The sequence below is a fragment of the Cherax quadricarinatus genome, chromosome 2, assembly GCF_038502225.1.
Source record: "Cherax quadricarinatus isolate ZL_2023a chromosome 2, ASM3850222v1, whole genome shotgun sequence".
NCBI lineage: Eukaryota > Metazoa > Arthropoda > Malacostraca > Decapoda > Parastacidae > Cherax > Cherax quadricarinatus.
In genome coordinates, this window is record NC_091293.1 from 10,203,765 (window position 1) to 10,229,556 (window position 25,792).

Below are 25,792 nucleotides of genomic sequence, written 5' to 3' on the forward strand. Positions count from 1 at the left end.
TCACCATGTTACATGTCCCCGGCAGACACTGCTTCACCTTTTTACATGTCCCTGGCAGACACTGCTTCACCTTTTTACATGTCCCTGGCAGACACTGTTTCACTATGTTACATGTTCCTGGCAGACATTGCTTCACCTTTTTACATGTCCCTGGCAGACACTGCTTCACCTTGTTACATGTCCCTGGCAGACACTGCTTCACCTTGTTACATATCCCTGGCAGACCCTGCATCACCATGTTATATATCCCTGGCAGACACTGCTTCACCTTGTTACATGTCCATGGCAGACACTGCTTCACCTTGTTACATATCCCTGGCAGACCCTGCATGACCATGTTATATATCCCTGGCAGACACTGCTTCACCTTGTTACATATCCCTGGCAGACCCTGCATCACCATGTTATATATCCCTGGCAGACACTGCTTCACCATCTTACATGTCCCTGGCAGACACTGGTTCACCATCTTACATGTCCCTGGCAGACACTTCTTCACCATGTTACATGTCCCTGGCAGACACTGCTTCACCTTGTTACATGTCCCTGGCAGACACTGCTTCACCTTGTTACATATCCTTGGCAGACACTGCTTCACCATGTTACATGTCCCTGACAGACACTGCTTCACCATGTTACATGTCCCTGGCAGACACTGCTTCACCATCTTACATGTCGCTGGCAGACACTGCTTCACCATCTTACATGTCCCTGGCAGACACTGCTTCACCATGTTACATGTCCCTGGCAGACACTGCTTCACCTTGTTACATGTCCCTGGCAGACACTGCTTCGCCTTTTTATATGTCCTTGGCAGACACTGCTTCACCATGTTACATGTCCGTGACAGACACTGCTTCACCATCTTACATGTCCCTGGCAGACACTGTTTCACCATCTTACATGTGCCTGGCAGACACTGCTTCACCATGTTACATGTCCCTGGCAGACACTGCTTCACCATCTTACATGTCCCTGGCAGACACTTCTTCACCATGTTACATGTCCCTGGCAGACACTGCTTCACCTTGTTACATGTCCCTGGCAGACACTGCTTCACCTTGTTACATGTCCCTGGCAGACACTGCTTCACCTTGTTACATGTCCCTGGCAGACACTGCTTCATTTTGTTACATGTCCCTGGCAGACACTGCTTCACCTTTTTACATGTCCATGGCAGACACTGCTTCACCTTGTTACATGTCCCTGGCAGACACTGCTTCACCATCTTACATGTCCCTGGCAGACACTGCTTCACCATCTTACACGTCCCTGGCAGACACTGCTTCACCATCTTACATGTCCCTGGCAGACACTGCTTCACCATCTTACATGTCCCTGGCAGACACTTCTTCACCATGTTACATGTCCCTGGCAGACACTGCTTCACCTTGTTACATGTCCCTGGCAGACACTGCTTCACCTTGTTACATGTCCCTGGCAGACACTGCTTCACCTTGTTACATGTCCCTGGCAGACACTGCTTCATTTTGTTACATGTCCCTGGCAGACACTGCTTCACCTTTTTACATGTTCCTGGCAGACACTGCTTCACCTTGTTACATGTCCCTGGCAGACCCTGCTTCACCATGTTACATGTCCCTGGCAGACCCTGCTTCACCACGTTACATGTCCATGGCAGACACTGCTTCACCATGTTACATCTCCCTGGCAGACGCTACTTCACCATGTTACATATCCCTGGCAGACACCGATTCACCTTGTTACATGTCCCTGGCAGACACTGCTTCACCATGTTACATATCCCTGGAAGACACTGCTTCACCTTGTTACATGTCCCTTGCAGACACTGCTTCACCATGATACATGTCCCTGGCAGACGCTACCTCACCATCTTACATGTCCCTGGCAGACACTGCTTCACCTTGTTACATGTCCCTGGCAAACACTGCTTTACCATGTTACATGTCCCTGGCAGACACTGCTTCACCTTGTTTTATGTCCCTGGCAGACACTGCTTCACCTTGTTACATGTCCCTGGCATACACTGCTTCACCTTGTTATATGTTCCTGGCATAGACTGCTTTACCATGTTACATGTCCCTGGCAGACACTGCTTCACCATGTTACATGTCCCTGGCAGACACTGCTTCACCATGTTACATGTCCCTGGCAGACACTGCTTCACCTTGTTACATATCCCTGGCAGACACTGCTTTACCTTGTTACATGTCCCTGGCAGACACTGCTTTACCTTGTTACATCTCCTTGGCAGACACTGCTTCACCTTGTTACATGTCCCTGGCAGACATTGCTTCACCTTGTCGCATATCCCTGGCAGGCACTGCTTCACCATGTTATATGTCCCTGGCAGACACTGCTTTACCATGTTAAATGTCCCTTGCAGACACTGCTTCACCATTTTACATGTCTCTGGCAAACACTGCTTTACCATGTTACATGTCCCTGGCAGACACTGTTTCACCTTGTTACATGTCCCCGGCAGACACTGCTTCACTTTGTTACATGTCCCTGGTAGACACTGCTTCACCTTGTTACATATCCCTGGCAGACACTGCTTCACCTTGTTACATATCCCTGGCAGACACTGCTTCACCTTGTTACATGTCCCTGGCAGACACTGCTTCACCTTGTTACATGTCTTTGGCAGACACTGCTTCACCTTGTTACATGTCCCTGGCAGACACTGCTTCACCTTGTTACACGTCTCTGGCAGACACTGCTTCACCTTGTTACACGTCCCCGGCAGACACTGCTTCACCTTTTTACATGCCCCTGGCAGACACTGTTTCACCATGTTACATGTCCCTGGCAGACACTACTTCACCTTGTTACATGTCCCTCGCAGACACTGCTTCACCTTTTTACATGTCCCTGGCAGACACTGTTTCACTATGTTACATGTTCCTGGCAGACATTGCTTCACCTTTTTACACGTCCCTGGCAGACACTGCTTCACCTTTTTACATGTCCCTGGCAGACACTGTTTCACTATGTTACATGTTCCTGGCAGACATTGCTTCACCTTTTCACAAGTCCCTGGCAGACACTGCTTCACCTTGTTACATATTCCTGGCAGACACTGCTTCACATTGTTACATGTCCCTGGCAGACACTGCTTCACCTTGTTACATATCCCTGGCAGACACTGCTTCACCTTGTTACATGTCCCTGGCAGACCCTTCATCACCATGTTAAATATCCCTAGCAGACACTGCTTCACCTTGTTACATGTCCCTGGCAGACCCTGCATCACCATGTTACATATCCCTGGCAGACACTGATTCACCTTGTTACATGTCCCTGGCAGACACTGCTTCACCATGTTGCATGTCCCTGACAGACACTGCTTCACCATGTTACATGTCCCTGGCAGACACTGCTTCACCTTGTTATATGTCCTTGGCAGACACTGCTTCACCATGTTACATGTCCCTGACAGACACTGCTTCACCATCTTACATGTCCCTGGCAGACACTGCTTCGCCTTGTTATATGTCCTTGGCAGACACTGCTTCACCATGTTACATGTCCCTGACAGACACTGCTTCACCATCTTACATGTCCCTGGCAGACACTGCTTCACCATCTTACATGTCCCTGGCAGACACTGCTTCACCTTGTTACATGTCCGTGGCAGACACTGCTTCACCTTGTTACATGTCCCTGGCAGACACTGCTTCACCTTGTTACATGTCCCTGGCAGACACTGCTTCACCTTGTTACATGTCCCTGGCAGACACTGCTTCACCTTGTTACATGTCCCCGGCAGACACTGTTTCACCTTGTTACATCTCCATGGCAGACACTGCTTCACCTTTTTACATGTCCCTGGCAGACACTGCTTCACCTTGTTACATGTCCCTGGCAGACACTGCTTCACCTTGTTACATGTCCAGACACTGCTTCACCTTGTTACATATCCCTGGCAGACACTGCTTCACCTTGTTACATGTCCCTGGCAGACACTGCTTCACCTTGTTACATGTCCCTGGTAGACACTGCTTCACCTTGTTACATGTCCCTGGCAGACACTGCTTCACCTTGTTACATGTCCCTGGCAGACACTGCTTCACCTTGTTACATGTCCCTGGCAGACACTGCTTCACCTTGTTACATGTCCCTGGCAGACACTGCTTCACCTTGTTACATGTCCCTGGCAGACACTGCTTCACCTTGTTACATGTCCCTGGCAGACACTGCTTCACCTTGTTACATGTCCCTGGCAGACACTGCTTCACCTTGTTACTTGTCCCTGGCAGACACTCCTTCACCAACTTACATGTCCCCTGGCAGACACTGCTTCACCTTGTTACATGTCCCTGGCAGACACTGCTTCACCTTGTTACATGTCCCTGGCAGACACTGCTTCACCTTGTTACATGTCCCTGGCAGACACTGCTTCACCTTGTTACATGTCCCCGGCAGACACTGGTTCACCTTGTTACATTGTCCTGGCAGACACTGCTTCACCTTGTTACATGTCCCTGGCAGACACTGCTTCACCTTGTTACATATCCCTGGCAGACACTGCTTCACCATGTTATGTTATGTCCCTGGCAGACACTGCTTTACCTTGTTAAATGTCCCTTGCAGACACTGGTTCACCTTGTTACATATCCCTGGCAGACACTGCTTCACCTTCTTACATATCCCTGGCAAACACTGCTTCACCTTGTTACATGTCCCTGGCAGACACTGCTTCACCTTCTTACTTGTCCTGGCAGACACTGCTTCACCTTGTTGCATGTCCATGGCAGACACTGCTTCACCTTGTTACATCTCCCAGGCAGACACTGCTTCACCTTCTTACTTGTCCTGGCAGACACTGCTTCACCTCGTTACTGGTCCCTGGCAGACACTGCTCACCTTGTTACATATCCCTGGCAGACACTGCTTCATCTTGTTACATGTCCCTGGCAGACCATGTTACATGTCCCTGGCAGACACTGCTTCACCTTGTTGCATGTCCCCGGCAGACACTGGTTCACCTTGTTACATGTCCCTGGCAGACACTGCTTCACCTTGTTACATGTCCCTGGCAGACACTGCTTCACCTTGTTACATGTCCCTGGCAGACACTGCTTCACCTTGTTACATGTCCCTGGCAGACACTGCTTCACCTTGTTACATGTCCCTGGCAGACACTGCTTCACCTTGTTACATGTCCCTGGTAGACACTGCTTCACCTTGTTACATGTCCATGGCAGACACTGCTTCACCTTGTTACATGTCCCTGGCAGACACTGCTTCACCTTGTTACATGTCCCTGGCAGACACTGCTTCACCTTGTTACATGTCCCTGGTAGACACTGCTTCACCTTGTTACATGTCCCTGGCAGACACTGCTTCACCTTGTTACATGTCCCTGGTAGACACTGCTTCACCTTGTTACATGTCCGTGGCAGACACTGCTTCACCTTGTTACATGTCCCTGGTAGACACTGCTTCACCTTGTTACATGTCCCTGGCAGACACTGCTTCACCTTGTTACATGTCCCTGGCAGACACTGCTTCACCTTGTTACATGTCCCTGGCAGACACTGCTTCACCAACTTATATGTCCCTGGCAGACACTGCTTCACCTTGTTACATGTCCCTGGCAGACACTGCTTCACCTTGTTACATGTCCCTGGCAGACACTGCTTCACCAACTTATATGTCCCTGGTAGACACTGCTTCACATTGTTACATGTCCCTGGCAGACACTGCTTCACCTTATTACATGTCCCTGGCAGACACTGCTTCACCTTGTTACATGTCCCTGGTAGACACTGCTTCACCTTGTTACATGTCCCTGGCAGACACTGCTTCACCTTGTTACATGTCCCTGGCAGACACTGCTTCACCTTGTTACATGTCCCTGGCAGACACTGCTTCACCTTGTTACATGTCCCTGGCAGACACTGCTTCACCTTGTTACATGTCCCTGGCAGACACTGCTTCACCTTGTTACATGTCCCCGGCAGACACTGTTTCACCTTGTTACATATCCATGGCAGACACTGCTTCACCTTGTTACATGTCCCTGGCAGACACTGCTTCACCTTGTTACATGTCCCTGGCAGACACTGCTTCACCTTGTTACATGTCCCTGGTAGACACTGCTTCACCTTGTTACATGTCCCTGGTAGACACTGCTTCACCTTGTTACATGTCCCTGGCAGACACTGCTTCACCTTGTTACATGTCCCTGGTAGACACTGCTTCACCTTGTTACATGTCCCTGGCAGACACTGCTACACCTTGTTACATGTCCCTGGCAGACACTGCTTCATCTTGTTACATGTCCCTGGCAGACACTGCTTCACCTTGTTACATGTCCCTGGCAGACACTGCTTCACCTTGTTACATGTCCCTGGCAGACACTGCTTCACCAACTTATATGTCCCTGGTAGACACTGCTTCACCTTGTTACATGTCCCTGGCAGACACTGCTTCAGCTTGTTACTTGTCCCTGGCAGACACTGCTTCACCAACTTATATGCCCCTGGCAGACACTGCTTCACCTTGTTACATATCCCTGGCAGACACTGCTTCATCTTTTTACTTGTCCCTGGCAGACACTGCTTCATCTTGTTACATGTCCATGGCAGACACTGCTTCACCTTGTTACATGTCCCCGGCAGACACTGCTTCACCTTCTTACTTGTCCTGGCAGACACTTCTTCACCTCGTTACTTGTCCCTGGCAGACACTGCTCACCTTGTTACATATCCCTGGCAGACACTGCTTCATCTTGTTACATGTCCCTGGCAGACCATGTTACATGTCCCTGGCAGACACTGCTTTACCTTGTTCCATGTCCCCGGCAGACACTGGTTCACCTTGTTACATATCCCTGGCAGACACTGCTTCACCTTGTTACATATCCCTGGCAAACACTGCTTCACCTTGTTACATGTCCCTGGCAGACACTGCTTCACCTTCTTACTTGTCCCTGGCAGACACTGCTTCATCTTGTTACATGTCCATGGCAGACACTGCTTCACCTTGTTACATGTCCCCGGCAGACACTGCTTCACCTTCTTACTTGTCCTGGCAGACACTGCTTCACCTCGTTACTGGTCCCTGGCAGACACTGCTCACCTTGTTACATATCCCTGGCAGACACTGCTTCATCTTGTTACATGTCCCTGGCAGACCATGTTACATGTCCCTGGCAGACACTGCTTCACCTTGTTGCATGTCCCCGGCAGACACTGGTTCACCTTGTTACATGTCCCTGGCAGACACTGCTTCACCTTGTTACATGTCCCTGGCAAACACTGCTTCACCTTGTTACATGTCCCTGGCAGACACTGCTTCACCTTGTTACATGTCCCTGGCAGACACTGCTTCACCTTGTTACATGTCCCTGGCAGACACTGCTTCACCTTGTTACATGGCCCTGGTAGACACTGCTTCACCTTGTTACATGTCCATGGCAGACACTGCTTCACCTTGTTACATGTCCCTGGCAGACACTGCTTCACCTTGTTACTTGTCCCTGGCAGACACTGCTTCACCTTGTTACATGTCCCTGGTAGACACTGCTTCACCTTGTTACATGTCCCTGGCAGACACTGCTTCACCTTGTTACATGTCCCTGGTAGACACTGCTTCACCTTGTTACATGTCCGTGGCAGACACTGCTTCACCTTGTTACATGTCCCTGGTAGACACTGCTTCACCTTGTTACATGTCCCTGGCAGACACTGCTTCACCTTGTTACATGTCCCTGGCAGACACTGCTTCACCTTGTTACATGTCCCTGGCAGACACTGCTTCACCTTGTTACATATCCCTGGCAGACACTGCTTCACCTTGTTACATGTCCCTGGCAGACACTGCTTCACCTTGTTACATGTCCCTGGCAGACACTGCTTCACCAACTTATATGTCCCTGGTAGACACTGCTTCACATTGTTACATGTCCCTGGCAGACACTGCTTCACCTTATTACATGTCCCTGGCAGACACTGCTTCACCTTGTTACATGTCCCTGGTAGACACTGCTTCACCTTGTTACATGTCCCTGGCAGACACTGCTTCACCTTGTTACATGTCCCTGGCAGACACTGCTTCACCTTGTTACATGTCCCTGGCAGACACTGCTTCACCTTGTTACACGTCCCTGGCAGACACTGCTTCACCTTGTTACATGTCCCTGGCAGACACTGCTTCACCTTGTTACATGTCCCCGGCAGACACTGTTTCACCTTGTTACATATCCATGGCAGACACTGCTTCACCTTGTTACATGTCCCTGGCAGACACTGCTTCACCTTGTTACATGTCCCTGGCAGACACTGCTTCACCTTGTTACATGTGCCTGGTAGACACTGCTTCACCTTGTTACATGTCCCTGGTAGACACTGCTTCACCTTGTTACATGTCCCTGGCAGACACTGCTTCACCTTGTTACATGTCCCTGGTAGACACTGCTTCACCTTGTTACATGTCCCTGGCAGACACTGCTACACCTTGTTACATGTCCCTGGCAGACACTGCTTCATCTTGTTACATGTCCCTGGCAGACACTGCTTCACCTTGTTACATGTCCCTGGCAGACACTGCTTCACCTTGTTACATGTCCCTGGCAGACACTGCTTCACCAACTTATATGTCCCTGGTAGACACTGCTTCACCTTGTTACATGTCCCTGGCAGACACTGCTTCACCTTGTTACATGTCCCTGGCAGACACTGCTTCACCTTGTTACATGTCCCTGGCAGACACTGCTTCACCAACTTATATGTCCCTGGTAGACACTGCTTCACCTTGTTACATGTCCCTGGCAGACACTGCTTCACCTTGTTACATGTCCCTGGCAGACACTGCTTCACCTTGTTACATGTCCATGGCAGACACTGCTTCACCTTGTTACATGTCCCTGGCAGACACTGCTTCACCTTGTTACATGTCCCTGGCAGACACTGCTTCACTTTGTTACATGTCCCTGGCAGACACTGCTTCACCTTGTTACATGTCCCTGGCAGACACTGCTTCACCTTGTTACATGTCCCCGGCAGACACTGTTTCACCTTGTTACATATCCATGGCAGACACTGCTTCACATTTTTACATGTCCCTGGCAGACACTGCTTCACCTTGTTACATGTCCCTGGCAGACACTGCTTCACCTTGTTACATGTCCCTGGTAGACACTGCTTCACCTTGTTACATATCCCTGGCAGACACTGCTTCACCTTGTTACATGTCCCTGGCAGACACTGCTTCACCTTGTTACATGTCCCTGGTAGACACTGCTTCACCTTGTTACATATCCCTGGCAGACACTGCTTCACCTTGTTACATGTCCCTGGTAGACACTGCTTCACCTTGTTACATGTCCCTGGCAGACACTGCTTCACCTTGTTACATGTCCCTGGCAGACACTGCTTCACCTTGTTACATGTCCCTGGCAGACACTGCTTCACCTTGTTACATGTCCCTGGCAGACACTGCTTCACCTTGTTACTTGTCCCTGGCAGACACTGCTTCACCTTGTTACTTGTCCCTGGCAGACACTGCTTCACCAACTTATATGCCCCTGGCAGACACTGCTTCACCTTGTTACATATCCCTGGCAGACACTGCTTCATCTTTTTACTTGTCCCTGGCAGACACTGCTTCATCTTGTTACATGTCCATGGCAGACACTGCTTCACCTTGTTACATGTCCCCGGCAGACACTGCTTCACCTTCTTACTTGTCCTGGCAGACACTGCTTCACCTCGTTACTTTTCCCTGGCAGACACTGCTCACCTTGTTACATATCCCTGGCAGACACTGCTTCATCTTGTTACATGTCCCTGGCAGACCATGTTACATGTCCCTGGCAGACACTGCTTTACCTTGTTGCATGTCCCCAGCAGACACTGGTTCACCTTGTTACATATCCCTGGCAGACACTGCTTCACCTTGTTACATGTCCCTGGCAAACACTGCTTCACCTTGTTACATGTCCCTGGCAGACACTGCTTCACCTTCTTACTTGTCCCTGGCAGACACTGCTTCATCTTGTTACATGTCCATGGCAGACACTGCTTCACCTTGTTACATGTCCCCGGCAGACACTGCTTCACCTTCTTACTTGTCCTGGCAGACACTGCTTCACCTCGTTACTTGTCCCTGGCAGACACTGCTCACCTTGTTACATATCCCTGGCAGACACTGCTTCATCTTGTTACATGTCCCTGGCAGACCATGTTACATGTCCCTGACAGACACTGCTTCACCTTGTTGCATGTCCCCGGCAGACACTGGTTCACCTTGTTACATGTCCCTGGCAGACACTGCTTCACCTTGTTACATGTCCCTGGCAAACACTGCTTCACCTTGTTACATGTCCCTGGCAGACACTGCTTCACCTTGTTACATGTCCCTGGCAGTCACTGCTTCACCTTGTTACATGTCCCTGGCAGACACTGCTTCACCTTGTTACATGGCCCTGGTAGACACTGCTTCACCTTGTTACATGTCCATGGCAGACACTGCTTCACCTTGTTACATGTCCCTGGCAGACACTGCTTCACCTTGTTACTTGTCCCTGGCAGACACTGCTTCACCTTGTTACATGTCCCTGGTAGACACTGCTTCACCTTGTTACATGTCCCTGGTAGACACTGCTTCACCTTGTTACATGTCCCTGGTAGACACTGCTTCACCTTGTTACATGTCCCTGGCAGACACTGCTTCACCTTGTTACATGTCCCTGGTAGACACTGCTTCACCTTGTTACATGTCCCTGGCAGACACTGCTTCACCTTGTTACATGTCCCTGGCAGACACTGCTTCACCTTGTTACATGTCCCTGGCAGACACTGCTTCACCAACTTATATGTCCCTGGCAGACACAGCTTCACCTTGTTACATGTCCCTGGCAGACACTGCTTCACCTTGTTACATGTCCCTGGCAGACACTGCTTCACCTTGTCACATATCCCTGGCAGACACTGCTTCACCATGTTATATGTCCCTGGCAGACACTGCTTTAACATGTTACATGTCTCTGGCAGACACTGCTTCACCTTGTTACATGTCCCCGGCAGACACTGCTTCACCTTGTTACATATCCCTGGCAGACACTGCTTCACCTTGTTACATGTCCCCGGCAGACACTGCTTTACCTTGTTACATGTTTCTGGCAGGCACTGCTTCACCTTGTTACACGTCCCTGGCAGACACTGCTTCACCTTGTTACATGTCCCTGGCAGACACTGCTTCACCTTGTTACATGTCTCTGGCAGACACTGCTTCACCTTGTTACATGTCCCCGGCAGACACTGCTTCACCTTTTTACATGCCCCTGGCAGACACTGTTTCACCATGTTACATGTCCCTGGCAGACACTACTTCACCTTGTTACATGTCCCTCGCAGACACTGCTTCACCTTTTTACATATCCCTGGCAGACAGTTTCACCATGTTACATGTCCCCGGCAGACACTGCTTCACCTTTTTACATGTCCCTGGCAGACACTGCTTCACCTTTTTACATGTCCCTGGCAGACACTGTTTCACTATGTTACATGTTCCTGGCAGACATTGCTTCACCTTTTTACATGTCCCTGGCAGACACTGCTTCACCTTGTTACATGTCCCTGGCAGACACTGCTTCACCTTGTTACATATCCCTGGCAGACCCTGCATCACCATGTTATATATCCCTGGCAGACACTGCTTCACCTTGTTACATGTCCATGGCAGACACTGCTTCACCTTGTTACATATCCCTGGCAGACCCTGCATGACCATGTTATATATCCCTGGCAGACACTGCTTCACCTTGTTACATATCCCTGGCAGACCCTGCATCACCATGTTATATATCCCTGGCAGACACTGCTTCACCATCTTACATGTCCCTGGCAGACACTGGTTCACCATCTTACATGTCCCTGGCAGACACTTCTTCACCATGTTACATGTCCCTGGCAGACACTGCTTCACCTTGTTACATGTCCCTGGCAGACACTGCTTCACCTTGTTACATATCCCTGGCAGACACTGCTTCACCATGTTACATGTCCCTGACAGACACTGCTTCACCATGTTACATGTCCCTGGCAGACACTGCTTCACCATCTTACATGTCGCTGGCAGACACTGCTTCACCATCTTACATGTCCCTGGCAGACACTGCTTCACCATGTTACATGTCCCTGGCAGACACTGCTTCACCTTGTTACATGTCCCTGGCAGACACTGCTTCGCCTTGTTATATGTCCTTGGCAGACACTGCTTCACCATGTTACATGTCCGTGACAGACACTGCTTCACCATCTTACATGTCCCTGGCAGACACTGTTTCACCATCTTACATGTGCCTGGCAGACACTGCTTCACCATGTTACATGTCCCTGGCAGACACTGCTTCACCATCTTACATGTCCCTGGCAGACACTTCTTCACCATGTTACATGTCCCTGGCAGACACTGCTTCACCTTGTTACATGTCCCTGGCAGACACTGCTTCACCTTGTTACATGTCCCTGGCAGACACTGCTTCACCTTGTTACATGTCCCTGGCAGACACTGCTTCATTTTGTTACATGTCCCTGCCAGACACTGCTTCACCTTTTTACATGTCCATGGCAGACACTGCTTCACCTTGTTACATGTCCCTGGCAGACACTGCTTCACCATCTTACATGTCCCTGGCAGACACTGCTTCACCATCTTACACGTCCCTGGCAGACACTGCTTCACCATCTTACATGTCCCTGGCAGACACTGCTTCACCATCTTACATGTCCCTGGCAGACACTTCTTCACCATGTTACATGTCCCTGGCAGACACTGCTTCACCTTGTTACATGTCCCTGGCAGACACTGCTTCACCTTGTTACATGTCCCTGGCAGACACTGCTTCACCTTGTTACATGTCCCTGGCAGACACTGCTTCATTTTGTTACATGTCCCTGGCAGACACTGCTTCACCTTTTTACATGTTCCTGGCAGACACTGCTTCACCTTGTTACATGTCCCTGGCAGACCCTGCTTCACCATGTTACATGTCCCTGGCAGACCCTGCTTCACCACGTTACATGTCCATGGCAGACACTGCTTCACCATGTTACATCTCCCTGGCAGACGCTACTTCACCATGTTACATATCCCTGGCAGACACCGATTCACCTTGTTACATGTCCCTGGCAGACACTGCTTCACCATGTTACATATCCCTGGAAGACACTGCTTCACCTTGTTACATGTCCCTTGCAGACACTGCTTCACCATGATACATGTCCCTGGCAGACGCTACCTCACCATCTTACATGTCCCTGGCAGACACTGCTTCACCTTGTTACATGTCCCTGGCAGACACTGCTTTACCATGTTACATGTCCCTGGCAGACACTGCTTCACCTTGTTTTATGTCCCTGGCAGACACTGCTTCACCTTGTTACATGTCCCTGGCATACACTGCTTCACCTTGTTATATGTCCCTGGCATAGACTGCTTTACCATGTTACATGTCCCTGGCAGACACTGCTTCACCATGTTACATGTCCCTGGCAGACACTGCTTCACCATGTTACATGTCCCTGGCAGACACTGCTTCACCTTGTTACATATCCCTGGCAGACACTGCTTTACCTTGTTACATGTCCCTGGCAGACACTGCTTTACCTTGTTACATCTCCTTGGCAGACACTGCTTCACCTTGTTACATGTCCCTGGCAGACATTGCTTCACCTTGTCGCATATCCCTGGCAGGCACTGCTTCACCATGTTATATGTCCCTGGCAGACACTGCTTTACCATGTTAAATGTCCCTTGCAGACACTGCTTCACCATTTTACATGTCTCTGGCAAACACTGCTTTACCATGTTACATGTCCCTGGCAGACACTGTTTCACCTTGTTACATGTCCCCGGCAGACACTGCTTCACTTTGTTACATGTCCCTGGTAGACACTGCTTCACCTTGTTACATATCCCTGGCAGACACTGCTTCACCTTGTTACATATCCCTGGCAGACACTGCTTCACCTTGTTACATGTCCCTGGCAGACACTGCTTCACCTTGTTACATGTCTTTGGCAGACACTGCTTCACCTTGTTACATGTCCCTGGCAGACACTGCTTCACCTTGTTACATGTCTCTGGCAGACACTGCTTCACCTTGTTACACGTCCCCGGCAGACACTGCTTCACCTTTTTACATGCCCCTGGCAGACACTGTTTCACCATGTTACATGTCCCTGGCAGACACTACTTCACCTTGTTACATGTCCCTCGCAGACACTGCTTCACCTTTTTACATGTCCCTGGCAGACACTGTTTCACTATGTTACATGTTCCTGGCAGACATTGCTTCACCTTTTTACATGTCCCTGGCAGACACTGCTTCACCTTTTTACATGTCCCTGGCAGACACTGTTTCACTATGTTACATGTTCCTGGCAGACATTGCTTCACCTTTTTACATGTCCCTGGCAGACACTGCTTCACCTTGTTACATATTCCTGGCAGACACTGCTTCACATTGTTACATGTCCCTGGCAGACACTGCTTCACCTTGTTACATATCCCTGGCAGACACTGCTTCACCTTGTTACATGTCCCTGGCAGACCCTTCATCACCATGTTAAATATCCCTAGCAGACACTGCTTCACCTTGTTACATGTCCCTGGCAGACCCTGCATCACCATGTTACATATCCCTGGCAGACACTGATTCACCTTGTTACATGTCCCTGGCAGACACTGCTTCACCATGTTGCATGTCCCTGACAGACACTGCTTCACCATGTTACATGTCCCTGGCAGACACTGCTTCACCTTGTTATATGTCCTTGGCAGACACTGCTTCACCATGTTACATGTCCCTGACAGACACTGCTTCACCATCTTACATGTCCCTGGCAGACACTGCTTCGCCTTGTTATATGTCCTTGGCAGACACTGCTTCACCATGTTACATGTCCCTGACAGACACTGCTTCACCATCTTACATGTCCCTGGCAGACACTGCTTCACCATCTTACATGTCCCTGGCAGACACTGCCTCACCATCTTACATGTCCCTGGCTGACACTGCTTCACCATCTTACATGTCCCTGGCTGACACTGCTTCACCATCTTACATGTCCCTGGCAGACACTGCTTCACCATCTTTCATGTCCCTGGCAGACACTTCTTCACCATGTTACATGTCCCTGGCAGACACTGCTTCACCTTGTTACATGTCCCTGGCAGACACTACTTTACCATCTTTCATGTCCCTGGCAGACACTGCTTCACCTTGTTACATGTCCCTGGCAGACCGTGCATCACCATGTTATATATCCCTGGCAGACACTGTTTCACCTTGTTACATGTCCCTGGCAGACTCTTCATCACAATGTTAAATATCCCTAGCAGACACTGCTTCACCATGTTACATGACTCTGGCAGACACTGCTTCACCTTGTTACATGTCCCTGGCAGACACTGCTTCGCCTTGTTATATGTCCTTGGCAGACACTGCTTCACCATGTTACATGTCCCTGACAGACACTGCTTCACCATGTTACATGTCCCTGGCAGACACTGCTTCACCATGTTACATGTCCCTGGCAGACACTGCTTCACCATGTTACATGTCCCTGGCAGACACTGCTTCACCATGTTACATGTCCCTGGCAGACACTGCTTCACCTTGTTACATGTCCCTGGCAGACACTGCTTCATCTTGTTACATGTCCATGGCAGACACTGTTTCACCTTTTTACATGTCCCTTGCAGACACTGCTTCACCATCTTACATGTCCCTGCCAGACACTGCTTCACCATGTTACATGTCCCTGGCAGACACTGCTTCACCTTGTTACATGTCCCTGGCAGACACTGCTTCACCATGTTACATGTCCCTGGCAGACACTGCTTCACCATGTTACATGTCCCTGGCAGACACTGCTTCACCATGTTATATGTCCCTGGCAGACACTGTTTCACCTTGTTACATGTCCCTGGCAGACACTGCTTCACCATGTTACATGTCCCTGGCAGACACTGCTTCACCTTGTTACATGTCCCTGGCAGACACTGCTTCACCATCTTACATGTCCCAGGCAGACACTGCTTCACCATCTTACATGTCCCTGGCAGACACTGCTTCACCATCTTACATCTCCCTGCAGACACTGCTTCACCATCTTACATGTCCCTGGCAGACACTGCTTCACCATCTTACATGTCCCTGGCAGACACTGCTTCACCATGTTACATGTCCCTGGCAGACACTGCTTCACCTTGTTACATGTCCCTGGCAGACACTGCTTCACCATCTTACATGTCCCTGGCAGACACTGCTTCACCTTGTTACATGTCCCCGGCAGACACTGCTTCACCATCTTACATGTCCCTGGCAGACACTGCTTCACCTTGTTACATGTCCCTGGCAGACACTGCCTCACCATCTTACATGTCCCTGGCAGACATTGCTTCACCTTGTTACATGTCCCTGGCAGACACTGCTTCACCATCTCACATGTCCCTGGCAGACACTTCTTCACCTTGTTACATGTCCCTGGCAGACACTGCTTCACCATCTTACATGTCCCTGGCAGACACTGCTTCACCTTGTTACATGTCCCTGGCAGACACTGCTTCACCTTGCTACATGTCCCTGGCAGACACTGCTTCACTATCTTACATGTCCCTGGCAGACACTGCTTCACCTTGCTACATGTCCCTGGCAGACACTGCTTCACTATCTTACATGTCCCTGGCAGACACTGCTTCACCATCTTACATGTCCCTGGCAGACACTGCTTCAACATCTTACCTGTCCCTGGCAGACGCTGCTTCACTTCGGGAACACCATCGGGAAGTATGGCAGAATGTGGTGGAAGGCGACAACGTGACCCTTAGCTGTTGGGTCAGCCTCATGACCTCCCTCACTGACCTAAGATGGACCTGGAGTCACCAGCACCAGGTCATCAACTCTCATTGTACGTTATCTCTGGTAGTCTGTACCTCACAGCCTTCAAAGTTATGAGAACTTTTTTTTTCTTCTTCCTAATGGTCATACAATTGTTGTTGTTGTTATAACCACCAGTAAGTTCTCGCTATAGTTTGTTGACTGTTTCGTGTACACATTTAGTACCCAAAGTTGTTTTCTTACTCAGGTTACCTGACGAACTACAGCCGCGTGTGTGAAGCTGTGTTAGGCTCTGTAACCCTTGCTGCTGATGGGAACTACTCCTGTATTGGCACCATCAGCGGCACCAACCCTGGCAGTGCCATCACCACTGGCACCAACACAGGCAGTGGGACAGTGGAGAAGTTCGTGAACCTCAAGGTTCAACGTTAGTATAAAAGTATTTCTACAAGTGGTTTGGAAATATTTTATGATAGGATGTTTCTGGGTGTTCAAGTTGCTATGCTCCATTAGTGGTAGATGGTGGTGTGGTAGTAGTAGTAGTAGTAGTAGTAGTAGTAGTAGTTGTAGTAGTAGTAGTAGTAGTAGTAGTAGTAGTAGTAGTAGTAGTAGTAGTGTGGAGTGGTAGGTGGAGTGGTGGTAGGTGGTAGGTGGTAGTAGTGGTGTGGTAGTGTGGTGGTAGTAGTGGTGTGGTAGTGTAGTGTAGTGGTGGAGTGGTGTGAGTGTAGTGAGTAGTAGTGGTAGTAGTGGTAGTGGTGTAGTAGTAGGTAGTAGTGGTGAGTAGTAGTATAGTGGTGTAGTAGTAGTATGTAGTAGTGGTAGTAGTGGTGTGTGGTAGTGGTTGTGAGTGATTGTATAGTGGTAGTGGTAGGTAGTGTGGTGTAGTGATGTAGTGGTGTAAGTAGTGGAAGTGGTGTAGGTGTGGAGTAGGTAGTGGTAGTAGTGGAGTGAGTGGTGGTATTGTAGTAGTGTAGTGGTGAGTGGTGTAGTGGTATGTGGTAGTGGTGGTGTAGGTGGTGGTAGTGGATTGTAGTAGTGGTAGTAGTGGTAGTAGATGGTGGTGTGGTAGTGGAGTAGTAGTGGTGTAGTAGTGGAGTGTAGTTGAGTGGTAGTGGAGTAGTACCATCGGAATTATTTTTATAATAGCAATAACAGAAATAAACAGCAGTACGAGTAGTGCTACAAAGAACTGTTTTAGACATGATAGTAGTAGTAGTAGCAGTAGTAGCAGCAGTAGAGTAATAACAGTATTAGTAGTAGTGTTGTAGTAATAGCAGTAGAAATAGCAGTAGCTCTTAATTTTGTTGTCGATACTGTAGTAGTTATCATATGCATAAAAATAGTTTTACCAGTAGTCATATACTTGTAGTTATCATGTATATTTATCATGTACATTATCATGTACTCTGAACTCTAAGAATACATGTCCTCTCAGGGCACTCATGCCGCCTTTCACTCTAAAAAATACCAAAAAAGATAACTGGTGGGGGTCCTGTTGTCTCACACCATCTTCGCCTTTAAACCCAGGGCAGCTAACAAGATACCCTAATATGATTAACTTCTCACGAGGCTAGAGGAAAGAAGATTGAGAAAGCACATGATCACGACGTACATGATACTCACAGCCACCAAGAAAATCGACAAGGAGATGGTGTTCACTAAGGAATTATTGTGACACTAAATTGCTGATAAAGCATTACCCTAACTCTAGGGTAATGCTTCGCCAGCTCATGAATTCTGTAACATACAGCCTCCCTACCCCCTGGTTTCAATCCCCTGAAGCCTGAATCCCTTCACTTGGTCTCGGGGCTTCGCTAAAGCGGGTAAGAAGTAAGATTCCTCCTGAAAAATGTGATTAAGTCAGAGAGATATAATAGAGAATTTCTCCATTGTAGAGGTTGAGAGTGTAACACACAGTGAAGAGGTTGAGAGTGTAACACACACTGTAGAGGTTGAGACTGTAACACACACTGTAGAGGTTGAGAGTGTAACACACACTGTAGGTTGAGAGTGTAACACACACTGTAGAGATTGAGAGTGTAACACACACTGTAAAGGTTGAGAGTGTAACACACAGTGAAGAGGTTGAGAGTGTAACACACACTGTAGAGGTTGAGAGTGTAACACACACTGTAGAGGTTGAGAGTGTAACACACACTGTAGGTTGAGAGTGTAACACACACTGTAGAGATTGAGAGTGTAACACACACTGTAAAGGTTGAGAGTGTAACACACAGTGAAGAGGTTGAGAGTGTAACACACACTGTAGAGGTTGAGAGTGTAACACACAGAGAAGAGGTTCAGAGTGTAACACACACTGTAGAGGTTGAGAGTGTAACACACACTGTAGAGATTGAGAGTGTAACACACACTGTAAAGGTTGAGAGTGTAACACACACTGTAGAGATTGAGAATGTAACACACAATGTAGAGGTTGAGAGTGTAACACACAGTGAAGAGGTTGAGAGTGTAACACACACTGTAGAGGTTCAGAGTGTAACACACACTGTAGGTTGAGAGTGTAACACACTGTAGAGGTTGAAAATGTAACACACACTGTAAAGGTTGAGAGTGTAACACACACTGTAGAGATTGAGAATGTAACACACACTGTAGAGGTTGAGAGTGTAACACACACTGTAGAGATTGAGAATGTAACACACAGTGAAAAATTGAGAGTGTAACACACACTTACCTGGAGTTTACCTGGAGAGAGTTCCGGGGGTCAACGCCCCCGCGGCCCGGTCTGTAACCAGGCCTCCTTAGGTCAGTGTCCCAGGATGCGACCCACACCAGTCGACTCACACCCAGGTACCCATTTTACTAATGGGGAACATAGACAACAGGTGGAAAGAAACACGTCCAATGTTTCTACTCTGGCTGGGAATCGAACCCAGGACCTCACCGTGTGAAGCGAGAGCGTTAACCACCAGGCCACCAGAGCCCTGTAGAGGTTGAGAATGTAACACACACTGTAGAGATTGAGAATGTAACACACAGTGAAAAATTGAGAGTGTAACACACACTGTAGAGGTTGAGAGTGTAACACACACTGTAGAGGTTGAGAGTGTAACACACACTGTAGAGGTTGAGAGTGTAACACACACTGTAGAGATTGAGAGTGTAACACACACTGTAAAGGTTGAGAGTGTAACACACACTGTAGAGATTGAGAATGTAACACACAGTGAAAAATTGAGAGTGTAACACACACTGTAGAGGTTCAGAGTGTAACACACGCTGTAGAGGTTGAGAGTGTAACACACACTGTAGAGGTTGAAAATGTAACACACACTGTAAAGGTTGAGAGTGTAACACACACTGTAGAGGTTGAGAGTGTAACACACACTGTAGAGATTGAGAATGTAACACACACTGTAGAGGTTGAGAGTGTAACACACACTGTAGAGGTTCAGAGTGTAACACACACTGTAGGTTGAGAGTGTAACACACACTGTAGAGGTTGAAAATGTAACACACACTGTAGAGGTTGAGAGTGTAACACACACTGTAGAGGTTGAGTGTAACACACACTGTAGAGATTGAGAATGTAACACACACTGTAGAGGTTGAGAGTGTAACACACACTGTAGAGGTTGAGTGTAACACACACTGTAGAGATTGAGAATGTAACACACACTGTAGAGGTTGAGAGTGTAACACACACTGTAGAGGTTGAGTGTAACACACACTGTAGAGATTGAGAATGTAACACACACTGTAGAGGTTGAGAGTGTAACACACACTGTAGAGGTTGAGAGTGAAACACACACTGTAGAGGTTGAGAATGTAACACACATTGTAGAGGTTGAGAGTGTAACACACACTGTAGAGGTTGAGAGTGTAACACACACTGTAAAGGTTGAGAGTGTAACACACACTGTAGAGATTGAGAATGTAACACACTCTGTAGAGGTTGATAGTGTAACACACAGTGAAGAGGTTGAGAGTGTAACACACACTGTAGAGGTAGAAAATGTAACACACACTGTAAAGGTTGAGAGTGTAACACACACTGTAGAGATTGAGAATGTAACACACACTGTAGAGGTTGAGAGTGTAACACACACTGTAGAGGTTGAGAGTGTAACACACACTGTAGAGATTGAGAATGTAACACACACTGTAGAGATTGAGAATGTAACACACACTGTAGAGGTTGAGAGTGTAACACACACTGTAGAGGTTGAAAATGTAACACACACTGTAAAGGTTGAGAGTGTAACACACACTGTAGAGATTGAGAATGTAACACACACTGTAGAGGTTGAGAGTGTAACACACACTGTAGAGGTTGAGAGTGTAACACACACTGTAGAGATTGAGAATGTAACACACACTGTAGAGATTGAGAATGTAACACACACTGTAGAGGTTGAGAGTGTAACACACACTGTAGAGGTTGAGAGTGTAACACACACTGTAGAGATTGAGAATGTAACACACACTGTAGAGATTGAGAATGTAACACACACTGTAGAGGTTGAGAGTGTAACACACACTGTAGAGATTGAGAATGTAACACACACTGTAGAGGTTGAGAGTGTAACACACACTGTAGAGGTTCAGAGTGTAACACACACTGTAGGTTGAGAGTGTAACACACACTGTAGAGGTTGAGAGTGTAACACACACTGTAGAGGTTGAAAATGTAACACACACTGTAGAGGTTGAGAGTGTAACACACACTGTAGAGGTTGAGTGTAACACACACTGTAGAGATTGAGAATGTAACACACACTGTAGAGGTTGAGAGTGTAACACACACTGTAGAGGTTGAGTGTAACACACACTGTAGAGATTGAGAATGTAACACACACTGTAGAGGTTGAGAGTGTAACACACACTGTAGAGGTTGAGAGTGAAACACACACTGTAGAGGTTGAGAATGTAACACACATTGTAGAGGTTGAGAGTGTAACACACACTGTAGAGGTTGAGAGTGTAACACACACTGTAAAGGTTGAGAGTGTAACACACACTGTAGAGATTGAGAATGTAACACACTCTGTAGAGGTTGATAGTGTAACACACAGTGAAGAGGTTGAGAGTGTAACACACACTGTAGAGGTTGAAAATGTAACACACACTGTAAAGGTTGAGAGTGTAACACACACTGTAGAGATTGAGAATGTAACACACACTGTAGAGGTTGAGAGTGTAACACACACTGTAGAGGTTGAGAGTGTAACACACACTGTAGAGATTGAGAATGTAACACACACTGTAGAGATTGAGAATGTAACACACACTGTAGAGGTTGAGAGTGTAACACACACTGTAGAGGTTGAAAATGTAACACACACTGTAAAGGTTGAGAGTGTAACACACACTGTAGAGATTGAGAATGTAACACACACTGTAGAGGTTGAGAGTGTAACACACACTGTAGAGGTTGAGAGTGTAACACACACTGTAGAGATTGAGAATGTAACACACACTGTAGAGATTGAGAATGTAACACACACTGTAGAGGTTGAGAGTGTAACACACACTGTAGAGGTTGAGAGTGTAACACACACTGTAGAGATTGAGAATGTAACACACACTGTAGAGATTGAGAATGTAACACACACTGTAGAGGTTGAGAGTGTAACACACACTGTAGAGATTGAGAATGTAACACACACTGTAGAGGTTGAGAGTGTAACACACACTGTAGAGGTTCAGAGTGTAACACACACTGTAGGTTGAGAGTGTAACACACACTGTAGAGGTTGAAAATGTAACGCACACTGTAGAGGTTGAGAGTGTAACACACACTGTAGAGGTTGAGAGTGTAACACACACTGTAGAGATTGAGAGCGTAACACACACTGTAGAGGTTGAGAGTGTAACACACACTGTAGAGGGTGAGTGTAACACACACTGTAGAGATTGAGAATGTAACACACACTGTAGAGGTTGAGAGTGTAACACACACTGTAGAGGTTGAGTGTAACACACACTGTAGAGATTGAGAATGTAACACACACTGTAGAGGTTGAGAGTGTAACACACACTGTAGAGGTTGAGAGTGAAACACACACTGTAGAGGTTGAGAATGTAACACACATTGTAGAGGTTGAGAGTGTAACACACACTGTAGAGGTTGAGAGTGGAACACACACTGTAGAGGTTGAGCGTGGAACACACACTGTAGAGGTTGAGAGTGGAACACACACTGTAGAGATTGAGAGTGGAACACACACTGGGAGAGTCGGGATGGAGGCACAATCCGGAGCGAGAGGTTAATTCAAATATTCTCAAACTAATTAGGTTAAGAAAGGTTATCACATCCATCAACAATAGCGAAAAGACGAGGTCCAGGAGCTGGAGAACGTTCATCACCAACGTAAACGAGAATACATGTTGACACTTGCACACAGGAGTCGAATGGGAAAAGTCGAATGGGAAGAGTCGAATGGGAAAAGCCAAACTATGAAAGGGGGGACTACACTGGTATGAGGAACTTCCTGCGGGAGGTTCAGTGGGACAGAGAACTGGTAGGAAAGTCAGTAAACGAAATGATGGAATATGTAACAACAAAGTGCAAGGAGGCAGAAGAAAGGTTTGTTCCCAAGGGCAACAGAAATAATGGGAAGACCAAAGCGAGTCCTTGGTTTACCTGAAGGTGTAGGGAGGCAAAAACTATGTGCATTAGAGAATCGAAGAGGTACAGAAGGCAAAGGACCCAATAAAATAAGAAGATTAGCAGAGAGCCAGAAACGAATATGCACAGATAAGGAGGGAGGCTCAGCGACAGTACGAAAACGACATAGCATTGAAAGCCAGGTCTGACGCGAAACTGATGTATAACCACATTAGGAGAAAGACAACAGTGTTACACCAGGTGATCAGGCTGAGGAAAGAAGGTGGGGAACTCACAAGAAACGATCAAGAGGTATGCGGGGAGCTCAACAAGAGATTTAAGGAAGTATTCACAGTGGAGACAGGACAGAGGGGGACACCAACAGGGAATACACCAACAAGTGCTGGATGACATACACACAACTAAGGAGGAGGTGAAGAAGCTGCTAAGTGACCTTGACACCTCAAAGACAATGGGATTGGACAATATCTCACAGTGGGTCCATAGAGAGGGAGCAGAAACGCTGTGTGTGCCATTAACCACAATCTTCACCACATCCCTTGAAACTGGGCAACTAACCGAAGTATGGAAGACGGCAAATGTAGTTCCCATTTTTGAAAAAGGAGACAGAAAAGAGGCACTAAACTACAGACCAGTGTCACTGGCGTGTATAGTATGCAAAGTCATGGAGACGATTATCAGGAGGAGAGTGGTGGAGCACCTAGAACGGAACAATATTATAAACGACAACCAGCACGGATTCATGAAAGGCAAATCCTCTGTCACAAACCTTCTGGAGTTACAGAATTAAGACACGAGAGAGGGGTGGGATGATTGCATTTTCTTGGGCTGCAAGAAGGCCTTCGACACAGTTCCTCACAAGAGATTAGTACAGAAACTAGAGGATCAGGCAGGTATAATGGGAAGGGCACTGCAATGGATCAGAGAATACCTGACAGGGAGGCAACAACGAGTCATGGTACGTGATGAGGCATCACACTGGGCACCTGAGACGAGCGGGGTCCCACAGGGGTCGGTCCTACGACCAGTGCTATTTTTGGTATATGTGAATGGCATGATGGAAGGGATAGACTCAGAGGTGTCCGTGTTTGCAGATGATGTGAAGTTAATGAAGAGAATTAAATCAGATGAGGACCAGGCAGGACTTCAAAGAGACCTGGACAGGCTGGACACCTAGTCCAGCAACTGGCTTCTCGAATTCAACCCTGCAAATGCAAAGTCATGAAGATCGGAAAAGGGCAAAAAAGACCGGAGACAGAGTATAGGTGGCCAAAGATTGCAAACCTCGCTCAAGGAGAAAGATCTTGGAGTGAGTATAACACTGACCACGTCTCTGGAGGCACACATCAACCAGATAACTGCTGCAGCATATGGGCGCCTAGCAAACCTGAGATTAGCGTTCCGTTACCTAAGTAAGGAATCTTTCAAGACACTGTACACCGGGTACGTCAGGCCCCTACTGGAGTATGCAGCACCAGTTTTTTACCCGAACCGGGTCAAGCACGTTAAGAAATTAGAGAAAGTGCAAAGGTTTGCGACAAGGTTAGTTCCAGAGTTAAGGGGAATGTCCTACGAAGAAAGGCCTGACGACACTGGAGGACAGAAGTGTTAGGAGAGATATGATAACGACATACAAAATACTGCGTGGAATAGACAAGGTGGACAGAGACAAGATGTTCCAAAGATGGGACACAGAAACACGGGGTCACTCTTGGAAGAGGAAGACTCAAATGAGTCACTGGGATGTTAGGGAGTATTTCTTCAGTCATAGAGTGATTAGGAAGTGGAACAGTCTGGCGAGTGATGTAGTGGAGGCAGGAACCGTACAGAGCTTTAAGACGAGGTATGATAAAGCTCATGGAGCAGGGAGAGAGAGGACCTAGCAGCGTTCAGTGAAGAGGCGGGGCCAGGAGCTGAGTCTCGACCCCTGCAACCACAGTTAGGTGAGTACACACTTATGTAACCCTCCACTACATCTTTCTTCTTTTTCTCCTTCGTCGTCTTCTTCTTCTGTTTCAAGTGTTGTAACATCAAAAGTCATTTGCACCTCATTCCAGACGTTTAAAACCTAGCAGCAATACATTATGTGAAGTGTTGCCAATGAGTGTTCCTCTGGTGCACCTTTACCAGGTATGGAGTCACCGGTCTGGACCACAAACTTGACCCTCAACACCACTCACCACCTTCATAAGAGAGAGACATTGAGACTAGAGTGTACTGCAACAGGAGTGCCACCCCCTGCCTACCACTGGAGCAAGGTGAGCTATGATGCCTTCCCCTGCCTACCACTGGTGCAAGGTGAGCTATGATGCCTTCCCCTTCCTACCACTGGAGCAAGGTGAGCTATGATGCCTTCCCCT

The 25,792-nt window shown here is 47.9% G+C and overlaps 1 protein-coding gene across 1 annotated transcript in view; it reads left to right on the forward strand.

Moving 5' to 3' along the window:
- The window catches only part of LOC128684530 (vascular endothelial growth factor receptor 2-like), a 103,930-nt gene that overhangs the window by 49,120 nt on the left and 29,018 nt on the right, over positions 1 to 25,792 (forward strand). The window contains exons 6-8 of the mRNA XM_070089582.1: positions 16,758 to 16,910; positions 17,088 to 17,267; positions 25,563 to 25,690. Of these exons, the coding sequence (XP_069945683.1) occupies positions 16,758 to 16,910; positions 17,088 to 17,267; positions 25,563 to 25,690 (461 nt within the window). The remainder of the gene's footprint in view (positions 1 to 16,757; positions 16,911 to 17,087; positions 17,268 to 25,562; positions 25,691 to 25,792) is intronic.